The 17,120-nt window shown below is 48.6% G+C and overlaps 1 protein-coding gene across 5 annotated transcripts in view; it reads left to right on the top strand.

Annotated features, from left to right (window-relative positions):
* The first annotated feature begins 1,538 nt into the window (after positions 1-1,538).
* Positions 1,539-17,120, top strand: part of LOC140406188 (transcription factor RFX4-like) — a 107,026-nt gene continuing 91,444 nt past the window's right edge. For 2 of the 5 annotated variants that reach the window (XM_072494329.1, XM_072494327.1), the window contains exons 1-2: positions 1,540-1,692; positions 13,783-13,844. In XM_072494329.1, coding sequence (XP_072350430.1) covers positions 1,654-1,692; positions 13,783-13,844 — 101 coding nt within the window. In that variant the 5' untranslated portion in view covers positions 1,540-1,653. Of the gene's footprint in view, positions 1,693-13,782; positions 13,845-17,120 lie in introns of all 5 variants that reach the window. The other 3 variants (XM_072494331.1, XM_072494326.1, XM_072494330.1) reach the window with 2 other exon arrangements.

The raw sequence follows: 17,120 nt of genomic DNA, 5'->3' as shown, positions 1-17,120 counted from the left end.
GGGAGAGCTGACTCGGTAATTGGGAGTGAGCTAACTCGGTAACCGGGGGTGAGCTAACTCGGCAATTGGGAGTGAGTGACTCGGTAACCGGGGAGAGCTGACTCGGTATTTGGGAGTGAGGTGACTCGGTAACTGGGCATGAGGTGACTCGGTAACCGGGAGTGAGCTGACTCGCTAATTGGGAGAGAGCTTACACGGTATTTGGGAGAGAGCTGACTCTTTAACCGGGAGTGAGCTGACTCTTTAACCGGGAGTGAGCTGACTCGGTAACCGGGAGTGAGCTGACTCGGTAATTGGGAGTGAGCTGACTCGGTAACCGGGGAGAGCTGTCTCGGTAATTGGGAGTGAGCTAACTCGGTAACCGGGAGTGAGCTAACTCGGCAATTGGGAGTGAGCTAACTCGGTAACCGGGAGTGAGCTAACGCGGCAATTGGGAGTGAGCTGACTCGGTAACCGGGGAGAGCTGACTCGGTAATTGGGAGTGAGCTGACTCGGTAACTGAGTTTGAGATGACTCGGTAACCGGGAGTGAGCTGACTCGGTAATTGGGAGTGAGCTGACTCGGTAATTGGGAGTGAACTAACTCGGCAATTGGGAGTGAGCTGACTCGGTAACCGGGAGAGCTGACTCGGTAATTGGTTGTGAGCTGACTCGGTAACTGAGTATGAGCTGACTCGGTAACCGGGAGTGAGCTGACTCGGTAATTGGGAGTGAGCTGACTCGGTAATTGGGAGTGAACTAACTCGGTAATTAGGAGTGAGCTGACTCGGTAATTGGGAGCGAACTGACCGGTAACCGGGAGTGAGCTGACTCGGTGATTGGGAGTGAGCTGACTCAGTAATTGGGAGTGAGCAGAGTTGGAAATTGGGAGTGAGCTGACTCGGTAATTCGGAGAGAGTTGACTCGGTAACTGGGGGAGAGCTGACTCAGGAACCAGGAGTGAGCTGACACGGTAATTGGGAGTGAGGTGACTCGTTAACCGATAGTGATCTGACTCGGTAATTGGGAGTGAGCTGACTCAGTAATTGGGAGTGAGCTGACTCAGTAATCGGGAGTGAGCTGACTCGGTCACCGGGAGTGAGCTGACTCGGTAATTGGGAGTGAGCTGACTCGGTAATTGGGAGTGAGCTGACTCGGTAATTGGGTGTAAGCTGACTCGGTAACCGGGAGTGAACTGACACGGTAATTGGGAGTTAACTGAGTCGGTAATTGGGAGTTACAGTCATCTGTACATCTGTACATACATCTGCACATACACCAGGGACTACAGACAGATGTAACAGCCACAGCATCACTGGAGGGCAGCATATAAAGGGGTCAGCCCAAGGAAGGATCCACCTATTTCAGAAGCACAGGGCTAGTGAGCAGTAGCGACAGAGACAGCTCAGCATTGGCAGTTTACCTTAGCTTCACTGGTCATACCTCTTTACTGTATTATATCTAGTTGAGCTCTGGAAACAGAATGAACCCACTGAATAAAGTATTTGTGTTAACTGGAAGTCTACAATCTTTATTCAGACTTAGAGAATAACATATGATACCAGGAGTGATTAAGAAATCTAGCTAGACACCAGCAAGAGAAGAAAAACTTAAACCGGATATTCGACTGTGGAAGACTTCGCAGCAAATGGATCCTCGATGACTAACTGATTCGATGGAACTTGTTGGAACTCCATGGCAGCTGGAAACACTGGTAATTTAAGTTATAACTGGAAAATGTTTGAACAGCAGTTCCAAATATTTATCACAGCTAATGATTTAAGCACTGCCTCTGACGCAACAAAAATAGCCCTACCACTCTCAACAGGAGGGCATGAAGCTAGAGGAATCTATAATTGCTTTAATTACTTAGAAGGTGAGGACAACACCAAAGTAGATGTTATACTCAGAAAATTTGCTGAACTTTGTAACGGTCAGTCCGGTGAGATGCTGGAAAGATTTAACTCTTGTCAGAGAAACGGAGGGCCCATCTCTGATTTTATTACAAATCTCAAGTTAATACCACAAGGCTGTGATTATGCTGATTTCAGAGACACTGTGATAATGCTTCAATTAATTTCTGGACTATCTGACAAAAATTTGAGGGAAGAACTTTCACAAAATTAATATCTAACTCTAGAAATCACTATACAAAAATGCCTTGCTTATGAACAAAAACAAAATCAGTACTTTGAGTCTCTACAAACACAGAATCATCAGTTAGAAAACAAAATCGGTAAAAATGGCGTGAACACTCACCACGAGGCGGAGGCAGGGTTGAATTGGAAAAAGACGGAGGTTCTGAGCGGCAGCCATCTTGAGAAAGGAGTCGCACAAGCTCAGTTGCGAAAAGAGGGCACAGTACAGGAAACTCGGTGTGCGCATGGGCAATCGAGTCCTACGCATGACGTCACGTGCGTCATGATGTCAGAGGACCAAGACACACCCACTTAAAAGGGAAATGCACGGAAACGAACGGAAAGAAATTTAAAGCTGCAAAACCCAATTTTCTTGCCTCAAAAGAGAGAACAATGCCCGAACTTACACCAGCAGTTGAAAATACCTTTCACAACACCCTGGAACAAGCAGTTAGCACCGCCCTAGAAGATGATATGGTCCTTGTAGACTACGACTCAGACGAAGATTTCATCTTGGGAGATGGCTACCCCAGTACCAAATCCGAACCACAACTAGTGTTGTACCGTGAAGACCCCGACGATTACTTCTTCGGAATGGGGAATCATCAGCCCAGCATATATGACATCCCGACTCCTGAGTGCAGGATTATGCTGCGGCCTGACGCCAAGAAACAGAGAGTGGTTCACGCACCACGAAGGGTCCCAGCCTCCACACAAGAAGATGATTTGTTCATTGAACATGAAGAGAACGATCACAACTCCGAAACAAAAAGTGATGATTTGTCCATCGAACAATACACACAATACTGCTCAGACATGGCTGAGTTATTCGGAGATCCTGATCATAGCATCAGCAACACGGTTGAAAAGCTCAATACGACTCTTCTCATGGTAGATGAATCCAATACCATGATGCCATGGCAGATCGTCGGTACATTGGATGACAGCAATACCCAAGACGAAGACAGCGCCACACAGAGAGCACAGAACGACTCCGTTGAGAGAGCACAGATCGACTCTACAGCGAGAACACTGCACGACTCCACAGAGAGAGCGATGACAGACTCCACACAGAGAGCGATGAAGGACTCCACAGAGAGAGCAATGAAGGACTCCACAAAGAGAGCGACACAAGCCTCCACAAAGAGAGCGACGCGAGCCTCCACAAAGAGAGCGACGCAAGCCTCCACAGACAGCTCAGTGACAGACTCAAAAATGGAAGCAAGCAAACACTCCATAGCGAACGCCATGCATGAACAAGACTATGAAGATCGATCAAGCTTATTTGAGCCACCAGAAGAAGACACTAAATGTCTACCCACTGTATGTGAGACAAGTAACGAAGAAATCACAATTCCCATACAGAATGTGCAGGATCACAGCGAGACTGACATATCTCAGCTCGTCTGCACAGAAGCACTCAATAACCAGAGGACGGCCACCCATGGGTCCAGAGAGACCACGTCAATAGAAATCCTGAAGATTTTGACTCCAGAAAAGGAGCACAAAGAGATCACAGATGATTCAAATCAACCTGAAATGACTCCAAAAGAGGAGCACCAAGAAATCAATGATAATTCAAGTGAACCTGAAATGACTCCAAAAGAGGAGCATCTAGAAATCAATGATGATTCAAGTGAACCAGAAATGACTCTGGAAGAGGAGTACCAAGGAAGCAAAAAAAAGGAATCAAATCCACCACAAATGACTGATGTCACCAACATCAATGCAACATCAGATCATTCTCACAATTCTCAAGAAGAAACATTCAATGTAGCAGATACCACAAAGGACACTGACACCAATAACTGTGACAAGGACTCAAATTATCCACATGGCACACTCATTGAGCGCAACAAGAACAACAAAAACCGCAAGCAGCGCAGCAGAAACAAGAACAGCAACAACAAAAACAACATGCAGCGCAACAAGAACGACAAAAGCACCAAGAAGCATCCCAGAAACAACAAGCACGACAAGAAAAAGATTAAAAGCGAAAACAACAAAAACAGAATCAACAAGTGCGACCAAAAGAACAACAAGAACGACAACAACAAGAACGCCAACGAAAACAACCAAGACAGAAATGACAGAAACACAACAATGAAACAATGACCTGTACAACATGGTACAACTCTGCACGTGAAGGACAATGCCACAGCACACTGCAAAACAATGACAAGACTACAAACATGCCATGGCATGATAAAGAATCTCACAAATTCACATCTGCTCCAGAACAAACAAGCAAAACAGCTTTCACGAACGATGACACACAGAATCAATACCACAAACACAGGAAACAGTCGAGGTCAGACAACGGTGCGACACAGAATCGCTACCCCCAATCAAATGGAACAGGGGAAAAAGGTGTCCACATCATTAAACGACTCATCAGCAAAGCAGCCGAGTCACGTTCCCACATCAACCTAGCTCTGTTATCGTACCGAGCAACCCCATTGAGCTCAGGACTGTCGCCAGTGCAAATGCTCTTCGGCAGAGACATCCGGACAACCCTACCGGCAAAGCAATTCCGAGACCCCGGCAACGCATCGGTTCTCGACGACATGTGGACGCTTTGCTCCAAACAAAAACTATACTACGATCAACATGCGATCCCACTCAAGCCACTGACAATAGGTGATACCATCAGAATCAGGGACCCAGGAGGCGGATGGTCTGAGTCAGCCACGGTGATCAGGCAGGAGGCACCGCGGGCCTACATTGTCAAATCGTCTTCGGGAATACTTTTTCGCCATAACCGCCGGGATCTATTAGAGATTCGACCTACAATGCCAATATTTTCCACACTGGACTTGACCGAGTCCATTTGTCCACAGGACGTTCCTCGCCACACAACGCCAGACAGTACTCTTGTTGACTTCAAACCATCATCCCTACTACCACCGTTAAGGCGCTCTAGCAGAAGCCGTAATGCACCCGACCGGCTAGATTTGTAACGACACTTCAACACACGCACAAGACGGATATGGACATTTCTCACGAATGATTCCCAACAGTTAATTGTTTCTGGATTACTTTTATCATTTTCACAGTGTGCAGATTTGCATATTCTCACCCCTTGTTATGTACAGTTTTCTTGAGGCCAGTCTAGATTACATGTCAAATAAAAGGGGGGGATGTAGTGATCTGTACATCTGTACATACATCTGCACATACACCAGGGACTACAGACAGATGTAACAGCCACAGCATCACTAGAGGCAGCATCAGAGATGGGTATAAAGAGTCCAGCCCAAGGAAGGATCCGCCTCTTTCAGAAGCACAGGGCTAGTGAGCAGCAGCGACAGAGACAGCTCAGCATAGGCAGTTTACCTTAGCTTCACAGGTCATACCTCTTGACTGTATTATATCTAGTTAAGCTCTGGAAACAGAACGAACCTATTGAATAAAGTATTTGTGTTAACTGGAAGACAATCTTTATTCAGACTTAGAGAATAACATAGGAGTGAGCTGACTCGGTAATTGGGAGTGAGCTGACTCGGTAACATGGAGTGAGTTGACTCGGGAACCGGGAGTGAGCTGACTCGGTAACAGAGAGTGAACTGACTCGGTAATTGGGAGTGAACTGACTCGGTAATTGGGAGTGAGTTGACTCGGTAATTGGGAGTGAGCTGACTCGGGAACCGGGAGTGAGCTGACTCGGTAACCGGGAGTGAGCTGACTCGGTAACTGGGAGTGAGCTGACTCGGTAATTGGGAGTGAGCTGACTCGGTAATTGGGAGTGAGCTGACTCAGTTTCTGGGGAAGTTAGCTGACTCCATAACCAGGTGACTGCGAGTGAGCTGCTATTTAAAAACTTCTTCTTGGCCTGATTGTGAAAATGGAAATCAAACAGTTCCTCTGAAACGTTCCATCATATTGAAACGTGCCCCGTGGGATCCTCCGACAGCCGGACCCTCCGCTCCGCCGGCAGCGCACACACACCCGTGGGTTTCCCGACGTCGAGTGGTGGCCATGATGGGAAACCCTATTGGCCGGCTGTGGGAATGGAGAATCCCACTGCCGGCGAGGGTGCGTCGCACCGGAAAACGGAGCTGGGGGGATGGAGAATGTTGTAAACACACCAGGAAATACTTCAAATGGACTAATTATTAGTTAATATTCGTGCAGTATTCTTAAATAAGTATCTATCATTAAATTCTCTGTGAAGTCAGGTTAATGAAATGGCAGCGGCTGGATTACCTGTTCCTGAGACTAAGGGCGGATTCTCCGATTGACGATGCCGAAATGGAATTCGGCGATTGGGCGGAGAATCCCTTTTGACACCGAAATCGGGGATGGTGCCTATTTTCAGATGCTGTGCACTCTCCAAAACGGCATCGTTGGTGAGTCCGCTGCACACCGTTGGGATGGCCTCAGGACGTCACCTGAATGTCCTCTCCTGGCGCTCCTCCCCTGATGGGGCATCTTCCCAACAGCGTGGATCACTTGCGCTCTGAGGTTTTGTCAACCTCGCGCGGCGGCTGTGAACTGTGTCCACCGCCACCACAGATTGGGGGGGAGGGGAGCCGTTCCGCTGGCCTGGGGGCTTCGGTGGGGGCTGGGGGGATTGGTGGGGGTAGTCCGGGGGTGGCAAGGGGAGTTACGGGGGGCACTATCTGGCAGGCTGGGTCCGCGCGCGGTCGGCACGATGTTGTGCGGCGCGACCGCTGCAGGTCACCGCCGTGCACATGCGCGGCCACGGACATGGCAATTTTCCGGTCATACCTGCAGGGAATGCCGGGGCTTTTACTAGGCCCTCACTGGACGAAGCATCGGGGCGCGGACGGTGCCGACTTTTCCGTCGTAAGACTAGACACATGCTCCGGACATAGCCTCAAAATCGGAGAATCCAGCCCTAAGTGTTGATGCCGGGGCAGGATTTGTGGACTTCCACGACAGCAAAATGGCACCACACCTAGATCCATTCAGCGACTGTTAAGGGATTAGCATTGGCGCTACATGGAATACAATCGATTCCAATGGGAAACAGTACTGGATTCACCAGATACACGATTGACACTCAGGAGGCTGACAAGACACCCCCCCCCCCCCCCCCCCCCCCCCAATGGCTCCCCACCTCCACACACACCATCCCAGCCAACAAGATGGCTCTGGTTGCGCTGGAGCGGGCCCATCCCACTGATGGGTTGACTGGGGCCAGAGTGCAACTGGGGGGTGGCCTGGGGGGACCCATACGACCCGTGGGCAGTCAGTGGTACGCACAGTTGCATGGCTGCCTTGCTGGCTGCAGCAATGGTGTTCCGTGCCCGTCCACCCCGACCTCACAGCCCACCTCCTGGCCACCACCCGCTACTCCTCCCAGCCCTGGCAGAAGCACCCGGCCAGCGGCACAACTGTCAGGAAACTATGGTGATGTTGGACACCTTCCGTCCCCCCTCTCGCTCTCTCAGCAGCCACAGCGCCAGTTTCACGATTTCTAAAAGCACAAGTGAACCTCGCCATTGGTAATTCAGCCCATTGTTGGCGGAGAATCGCGGAGACCCCGGAGAATACCGGGTCAGGCTGGCTAATGATATGACAACGGTGTTTACTGTACAAGCGTTCCAGAACACATTGAGGCCGCTGTCGAGGCGACGGAGAATTGCGATTTGGCGTAAAACCAGCCAGCCATGATTTCGGCGTCGAAACCGATTCTCTGCCCAATTGCATTGCCCGATTTCACCGCCGGCCAACGAAGAATCGCGCCCCAGACATTTAAATAGACCAATGAATTCTGTCGGCTCTCTAATCTCCGAGAGATATAGTCCGATTATCAACAAGGGGAACTCTTACTCCCTGTTGGTGCTTTCGCTCTCATTGTTACTACCTTGGAATCTACGTCAATCTCTTCTCTCTCTCTGCCTCATTCTCTCTGTCTCATCGTCTCGTTGTCTTCCTTTCAGTCTCATTCTCCCGCTCTGTCTCTCTCTCTCTCTTTCGCTGTAACTCTGCCTGCCTATCTCTTTCTCTCTTTTTTTCTCTATCTGTGATTCTCTGATTGTGTGCCTCCTCCCCTGCCTGATACACTCTTTCTCTGTGATTGTGTCTCCCTGTGTGTCTCTGATTGTGATTCTGTGAATCTCAATATTTCCCTGTGCCTGTTACCCTGTCTGTTTGTCTCTCTCATGCTTTGACTGCCTGCATGGCTCTTTCTGTAATTCTCTGTCTCCCTCTCTCTCTTTGTGACGGAGATTCTTGTTCAAACCCAATTGTTGTGGAAACCACAACTTTTGTAAGAAATATATTTCCAGCCTGCTTTATTATTCTGACTTTTGAGTTTTCTCAGACTAAATCAATGAAAGGGAGCCCCTATCTGCCGAATGTTTACAAATTTAAATTACATTAATTTCAGAGCAACACTTCTTTAAACAAAGGTGGAATCCCAGATCATAAAGCAAAGTGGATGATTGCACGGTTGGGTTTATGGACTAATTTTAAATCAGTAATCATAGAATCATAGAATTTACAGTGCAGAAGGAGGCCATTCGGCCCATCGAGTCTGCACCGGCTCTTGGAAAGGTCCACACCTCCACCCTATCCCCATAACCCAGTAACCCCACCCAACAATTTTGGACACTATGGGCAATTTAGCATGGCCAATCCACCTAACCCGCACATCTTTGGACTGTGGGAGGAAACCGGAGCACCCGGAGGAAACCCACGCACACACAGTGAGGATGTGCAGACTCCGCACAGACAGTGACCCAAGCCGGTATCGAACCTGGGACCCTGGAACTGTGAAGCAATTGTGCTATCCACAATGCTACCGTGCTGCCCATATGGCGAGGCTGTCTACATAACAATCTTTATTGCCACAAGTAGGTTTACATTAACACTGCAATGAAGTGACTGTGAAAACCCTCTAGTTGTCAAGCTCCGGCGCCTGTTCGGATCTACAGAGGAAGAATTCAGAATGTCCAAATTACCGAACAGCACGTCTTTTGGGACTAGTGGGAGGAAGCCGGAGCACCCGGAGGAAACCCATGCAGTCACGGGGAGAACGTGCATACTCCACACAGACAGTGACCCAAGCCAGGAATCGAACCTGGGACCCTAGAGCTGTGAAGCAACAGTGCTAACCACTATGCTATCGTGCTAACCCACCTGCTTAAAGTCCCAGAGCAGATCTCCCAAGGGTATCATCCAGAACTGACTCTTACATCCTGCACACCTCACTTACTAAAACTTGGCTCACTCCTGACTTGAAAATGTCTGTGACAGAATTCTGGTGGTTCAGTTTGGATGGTCATACCGGCTGCAGAAGGGAATTTACAATTTAAGCCTCTCCAGAAGAAGCAGCAACCAGAATCCAGGGATTCTGGATGCGAGAGAAAGTTCTTTGTCTGCAAAGTTGGCCAGTGTAGGTTGTGTTTTCCGACAGCTTTGGGAAGTTCACTAAGACTGTACATGTGGATCTTAAAGGATAGGGGGAGGGATTAATGTGCAATTAAAGAGGCAGTCGAAGGCACTGATGTTCTGGAATGTTAGATCAGTAGCTGGAACAGCAGGGGTGTCCTTTAGCCAAGCTCCATTGAATTTGTACAAAAAGCGAGGACTGTCTCTGTGTCTGCTCATTTATCACACAGCCGGGCAAACTCCAGCAACCTTCAAGCTCCCATGTCCTGTTTGTAAAACTTTCAGCAACAAAATTAAAACAAGATGCACTGCCAGTTCTGAGCAAACTCGCTTTTCACTAGGGAACATTTCCACCCGAACCATTTCCCAGAGAATCTGCTTCGCTGCTTTACATGGATTTTATTACATTCCGCTGTAAACGGGGTCTCTCTCTCTCTCTCTCCCTCTCCCTCACTCACGCAATATAATTTCAAGCCTTTGTTCCACCAGGATAGCTGCGATTTACATAAATTTACATAAGTGAAATTATTCCTGGGATACGTTTACTTGTGGAAAATATGCAAATAAGCAATATCCCTTTTAATCTCCCAGCATGTACTTACTGAGAGGTTTCAGCATTTCAGCCCAGATTTTTCACTATGGGAATAAGAAACTTTCTCACAGCCTAATATGTGGAGAGTGACAGAAAAATATATACAGGTGCAAGAAGCTTTTTTTTCTAATAGAAAATATCTACAGACACTTGCAAATTGAAATCGAAATAGAAGTTACTGGAAACAGTTTGCAGGTCAGGGCGGTTCCATGGAGAGATTGGACAGGTTAATGTGTCCAGTGTGGATCTTTGTCACTATGTTAGGCTCACTCGGAGGCATCCAACTGTCAGGACGTATTTACTCTTACTCGTTCATGGGATGTGGGTGTCACAGCCCATCCCTAATTGCCCCTTGAGAAGGTGGTGAGCTGCCTTCTTGAACCGCTGCAGTCCACGTGGTGTAGGTACACCCAATGTGCTGTTAGGGAGGGAGTTTCAGGATTCTGACCCAGCGGCAGTGAAGACTGGTTTGGTTTCAGCCTCATGCAGATCGTCCCGCCCTATACCCGTAACCCCAGGAGGGGGGGGGGGACAAGTGAATGTAGTGTTTTTGGATGATGTCACTGAGATGCAGCATGTGGATATGAAATAGAGGGAGCCAAATGTGAGTCACGATGGGATTCTCTGGCCTTCCAGCCGTGTGTTTCTCAGCAACAGTTGGCGGTGCACTAACGGAAATTATGGGCAGAATTTAATGCCCTCCTCTATAGCGAGTTTGGTGACAGGGGGCATTTAATCGGGCAGGAGGGTGGCAGCTGCGATCCCCACCAACTTCTCTGGACGTTCACTGGCAGTGGGATTCTCTGCCACGCCACTGGGAAACCCGCAGGTTGCGCTGGCAGCGGGACCAGAAAATCCCACCGCCAGCAAACGGCCAGAGAATTCCAGCCTCGATCTCCTGGGGGACTGATACTGAGATTCCACGCAAAACTTAATCCAGGGCAAACAGAATTAGAGACCCCCAGCACAGCTCAGTCACTATTTTAAAGTCAGAAATTCCGGCCTTATTTGAATTTTCCAATCCAAGTTCCTATGTCTATATTTGTAATGGAACAGACAATGTAAACATGTCACACTGTAATGACCATCCGCCTATCAGTAAAGATCCCATCGCTGGTGGGAGGCTGTAATTGCAATGTGACTCATTTACATAGGTAGGGTGGTATATGATGGAGGTGATGGGGTCGTGCCTGCTAGCTGGATAACCGGTGAGAGCCCTGCTTTTTGTGAAGGCCCATTACATTCAGCGCCAGTGAGGCATTAACCAGACATAGTTAGTGTGCCTTCCTTGTGTCCAAAGACCCCAGCGGTGAAAGTCTTGCCCACTGAAAACCGCCGGCCACTCAGAGTTAGTACACCCAGCTGAGGGCTAGGATACAGGCACATGTGAGTAAAAGTGGGAGGGTCGCAGGATTGAGGTTGCTGCGGAGTTTCTTAGCAGCAAGGGCCCCCCCCTTCCTGATGCTGGGTCCCTTGATGAGACACCGATTGCCTGACAGCGAGGGACCTCCCCAGATGCCCACAAGCAAACATGCCAGATTTTGCTTTTCGGGCTTCTTGCATGGCGAGTTTCCCACCCCCTGCTGGTTGAATTCCAGAGATGGTAAATGGGCGTTAATTCCCCACTGAACGGTCTCAGTTTGTGGTGACGTGGGAAGACCATCCATGGACTCAATGGGGTGAAGGTGGAAAGTCGGTGGGGATCTCACCTGCCACCCTCCCGCCTGATTAAATGCTCCCTGCATCAAACTCGCTAAAGTGGAGGGCATTAAATTTGGCCCATAATTTCTGTTATAAATATCGTCTTGGTGGGCGGGTAACGTAGTGGCACAGTGGTTAGCACTGCTGCCTCACAGCACCAGGGACCCGAGTTTGATTCTGACCTCGGCGACTATGTGAGTTTACACATTCTTCCCATGTCTGCTGGAGTTTCCTCTGGGTGCTCCGGTTTCTTCTCAATGTCCAAAGATGTGTGGGGTAGGTGGATTGGAAATGCTAAATTGTCCCTGGATGGGGTTACAGGGATAGGATGGGGGATTGGGCCTAGGTTAGGGTGCTTTTTCAGAGGGTCGGCGCAGACCCGATGGGCTGAATGGCCTCCTTCTGCACTGTAGAGGTTCCAAATGGGTGGCACGGTCGCACAGTGGTTAGCACTGTTGCTTCACAGTACCAGGGACCTGAGTTTGATTCCTGGCTTGCGTCACTGTCTGTGCGGAGTCTGCACGTTCTCCCTGTGTCTGCGTGGGTTTCCTCTGGCCGGCTGTTCCAGTTTATTCCCACAAGTCCAGCAAGATGTGCTTATTAGGTGAATTGGACATCCTGGGCGGGATTCTCCGCAATTGGCGCGATGTCCGCCGACCAGCGCCAAAAATGGCGCGAATCAGTCCGGCATCACGCCGCCCCCAAGGTGTGGAATTCTCCGCATCTTGAGGGGCCGAGCGCTCACCTTGACGGGCTTGGCCCACGCTGGAGTGATTTCCGCCCTGCCAGCTGGCGCGGAAATTACTTTGCCGTGCGACGCATGCGCGGGAGCGTCAGCGGCCGCTCACGGCATCCCCGCGCATCCGCAGTGGAGGGGATCTCTTCTGCCTCCGCCATAGTGAAGACCAAGGCGAAGGCGGAAGGAAAAGAGTGCCCCCACGACACAGGCCCGCCCGCAGTTCGGTGGGCCCCAATCGCGGGCCTGGCCACCGTGGGGGCACCCCCGGGGCCAGATCGCCCCGCGCCCCCCCCCCCCCCAGGACCCCAGAGCCCGCCCGCGCCGCCTTGTCCCACCGTTCGAAAAGGTGGTTAAATCCACGCCGGCTGGCGTGGGTTGACAGCGGCGGGACTTTGGCCCATCGCGGACCGGAGAATCGCCGGGGGTGGGCCCGCCGACTGCCGCGATTTCCGCCGACCGGCGCGGCGCGATTCCCGCCCCCGCCGAATCTCCGGTGACGGAGAATTCGGGACACGGCGGGGGCGGGATTCACGCCGGCCACCGGCGATTCTCTGACCCGGTGGGAGGGTCGGAGAATCGCGCCCCCTGAATTCTCTCTCTGTATACCCAAACAGGCGCCGGAATGTGGCGACTAGGGGATTTTCACAGATTATTATTATGATTCTAAGAATTTATAACAAAGTGCATGCAGATAAAAGATTTTTAATATGAACTTTTTTATTCTTAATAGAATTCTATTTTTCAAAATATCACTAACGATCAATGCATATTTTATTAATAAACGTAAAAGAAGGCCTTAGTGCCTTCCACAACCACCGGAAATCCCAAAGTACTTTGGAAATGTAATGTAGGAAACACAGCAGCCAGTCTGCACATAGCAAACTTCCACAAAAACAATGTGATAATTACTGGATGATCCATCTTTGTGATCTTGATACAGTAAAAAATATTGGCTAGATCATGGGGCTGTGCAGGATAACCCGCTGGCTCTTCCTCAAAATCATGTCACAGAATTTTTTATATCCACCTGAGAGGACAGTCAGGGTCTCGGCTTGATGTCTCACCTGATGGGTCAACCTCCGACAGTTCAGCTCTCCCTCAGTACTGCACGGGAGTGTCAGCTTTGATTTCTGTGCTCAGGTCTCGGTGTGGGACTTGAATACTCAACCCGCTAAGCGAGCCACTCCTGACATCGGCAGATAGATCTCAGGTAAGCATCATGAGCGGCACCAAATGAAATCCTCTCTGACAGACTTTTCTTTCTCCCTTTAGATAATTCGTCAGCAATTTCCACAGTTAACGACGAGAAGATTAGGAACAAGAGGCCAGTCAAAGTAAGGAACCAACGTTTAACGGGAATTTTGCCTGGACTGCTCTCAGGATCGATGTCAGGAGTGTTTTTTTTATAAAATAGATTTTCATGTGCCTCAGTGATTAACCCAGTTCCGTACGGAAATAGGGGATTTCTGCCAAAGTTGTGACACGGGTTGGGTGGGAGGCCTGAGAAAACGTAAAGTCAGAACCTCAAACTGTGCCCCGTGGGCGAAGTCAATGAAAATAGTCATTAAAATTAATTTCCTTCAAGCTAAAAACCCATGCGAGCAGTCAATAGAATAGGTGTCAACCAGCAGGGTGGCCTAGCCATCTCCAATTATGACTTTGGCCCCCATCCATGAACTGATGGGTCTTTATTTGTGGACATCTTCAATAAGGAGAGTTGTGATCTTTCAGTTCTGCCTTGAGAACTGTGTGTCCAATTTTAACCCTGTGGCTTAGTGATTCTATAATGGAATGTGGGCATCACTAGCAAGGCCAGCATTTGTTGCCTGTCCCTAATTGCCCTTGAACGGAGAATCTTGCTCGGCCATTTCAGGGGGCAGTTAAGAGTCAATCACATTGCTGTGGGTCTGGAGTCACATGTAGGCCAGACCGGGTAAGGACGGCAGATTTCCTTCCCTAAAGAACATTGGTGAACCAGATGGGTTTTTAACGACAAATCGATGATAATGTCATGGTCACCATTACTGAGACTAGCTTCCAATTCCAGATTTTATTAATTGATTTAAATTCCACAAGCTGCCATGGTGGGATTTGAACCCACGCTGCCAGAGCATTAGCCTGAGCCTCTGGATTACTGGGTCAGTGACGTTCCCGCTACCCCCTCATGAACGTGAACATGTACACGGGCTTGGAAATCCCTTCGCTGCTCCAGAGTTCTGAATCTTTCACCATTGGAATATTCCATTTTGCAATGTGGGTGACCTCATATTTTCCCACATTGAACTCGGTCAACCAGTGGCTAAATCTGTCATGTTTCTTTGAAACTACTTAATCACAACTTACTCTACCTCGTAACTTGATGTCATCTGCAAAGCAGGATGAACAACTGTCAAATCCTTCATCCAAGCTTGTCGTAAATACGAAGGAAAGCCAGGACCCCGGGGTGGGTTTCTGGGGAACATTACATTCTGCAATCAGAGTTCATTCTCACCATCCCTACTCTCTGTCTCCTATCTACCAATCCACAATCAAAATGTGGCACAAAGTCACCTCCAATTCTGTGTCCTTTTATTTCTGAGAAATGATTACCTGGCGTGCTCGAGTGGAGGCTCCTATAAACAAGAGTCTAGAAACTGCAGCTGAGAGCAGGTGAATTGGTATTTTTAATTCCTTCTCAGGATATGGGAATCACTGATAATGTCATATTTATTGCCCATCCTCAATTACCATAAGACCATAAGACGTGGGGCAAAAGTAGGCCATTCAGCTCATTGAGTCTGCTCTGCCATTCAATGAGATCATGACTGATCTGACATGATAATCCTCAATTCCGCCTGAGCCCTATAACCCTCGATTCTCTTCCTGATTAAAAATCTGTCCATCTCACTCTGGAACATACAAAATGACCCAGCTCTACAGCCCACTGTGGTAAAGAATTCCACAGATTCACTACCTCCGGAGAGAAGAAATTCCTCCTCATCTCTGTCTTAAATGGGTGACCCCTTACTCTGAGATTATGCCCTCTGGTCCTAGAATCTCCCAGAATGGACAACAACCTGTCAGCATCTACCCTTCAAGCCCCCTGAGAATCCTATATATCCCAATAAGATCGCCTCTCATTCTTCTAAACTTCAATCAGTACAAACCCAACCTACTCAACCTCTCCTTATAAGAAAATCCCTCCATATTCAGGATCAACCTAGTGCACCTTCTCTGAACTGCCTCCAATGCCAGTATATCTTTCCTGAGATAAGAGGACCAAAACTGTTCACAGTATTCCAAGTGTGGTCTAACTAGTGCCTTGTACAGTTTTAGCAAGACTTCCCTATTTTTCTACTCTATTCCCTTTGAAATAAAGGCCAACATTCCACTTGCTACATGGGAAGGCAGGAGGCTGAGACTAGCTTAGATTCTCTCGCAGAGAGCTATCATGGATATTATGGACCAAATGGCCTTCTCTGTTTTGTAACCATTCTATGATTCGGTGATACTGTGAGGTGCTACCAGTGTAACGTTGGTGAGTTACTGCAGTGCATTTTGTAAATTGTACACACTGCAGTCATGGTGTATCAGTGATTCCTTCCCAGTAATCAACCCAATAATATTGGCATGGTGTAACCAGTCCGGTGATAACAAAGAACAAGAACGAAGAACATTACAGCACAGGAACAGGCCCTTCGGCCAACCATCCTGCGCCGATCCAGATTTCTTATTTAGACCTACTACTTATTGCCCAAACAATCTGTCTCCTCCATTCCCCGCCCATTCATGTGTCTATCAAGAAAAATCTTAAATGTTGCTATCATGCCTGCCTTCACCACCTCCACTGGCAACGCGTTCCAGGCACCCACCACTTTCCCCGCACATCTCCCCTAAACTTTCCCCCTCTCACCTTGAACCTGTGCCCCCTTGTAATTGAGTCTTCCGCCCTGGGAAAAAGCTTCTGACTATTCGCCCTGACTATACCCCTCATAATTTTGCAGGCCTCAATCAGGTCTACCCTCATCCTCTGTCTTTCCAACGAAAACAATCCACGTTTATTCAACCCCTTCTCATAGCTAACCAGGAAACATCCTAGTAATCCTTCTTTGCACTCTCTCCAAAGCATCCACGTCCTTCTGGTAGTGTGGCGACCAGAACTGCACGCAATATTCGAAATGTGGCCGAACTAAAGTTTTATACAACTGTAACATGATCTGTCACCTCTTGTACTCAATACCCCGGCCGATGAAGGCAAGCATGCTGTAAGCCTTCTTGACCACCTTATCCACCTGCATTGCCACTTTCATGCAACTATGGACCTGAACACCCACATCCCTCTGTATGTCAATGCTCCTAATTACTGTATAATTCACACCTGAATTTGATCTTCCAAAATGCATCACCTTACATTTGTCCGGTTTGAACTCCATCTGCCACTTCTCTGCCCGACTCTCCAACCTATCTATATTCTGCAGTATTCTCTGAAAGTCCTCTTCATTATCTGCAACTCCACCTATCTTAGTGTCATCTGAAAATTTGTTAATCAGACCATTGACATTTTCCTCCAGATCATTTATATATATTACAAACAACAGTGGTCCGAGCACTGATCCCTGTGAAACACCACT

The sequence above is a fragment of the Scyliorhinus torazame genome, unplaced genomic scaffold (assembly GCF_047496885.1).
Source record: "Scyliorhinus torazame isolate Kashiwa2021f unplaced genomic scaffold, sScyTor2.1 scaffold_347, whole genome shotgun sequence".
Lineage (NCBI taxonomy): Eukaryota > Metazoa > Chordata > Chondrichthyes > Carcharhiniformes > Scyliorhinidae > Scyliorhinus > Scyliorhinus torazame.
Note: the sequence above shows the minus strand (reverse complement) of the source record. Positions and strands in the feature narration are given on the sequence as shown.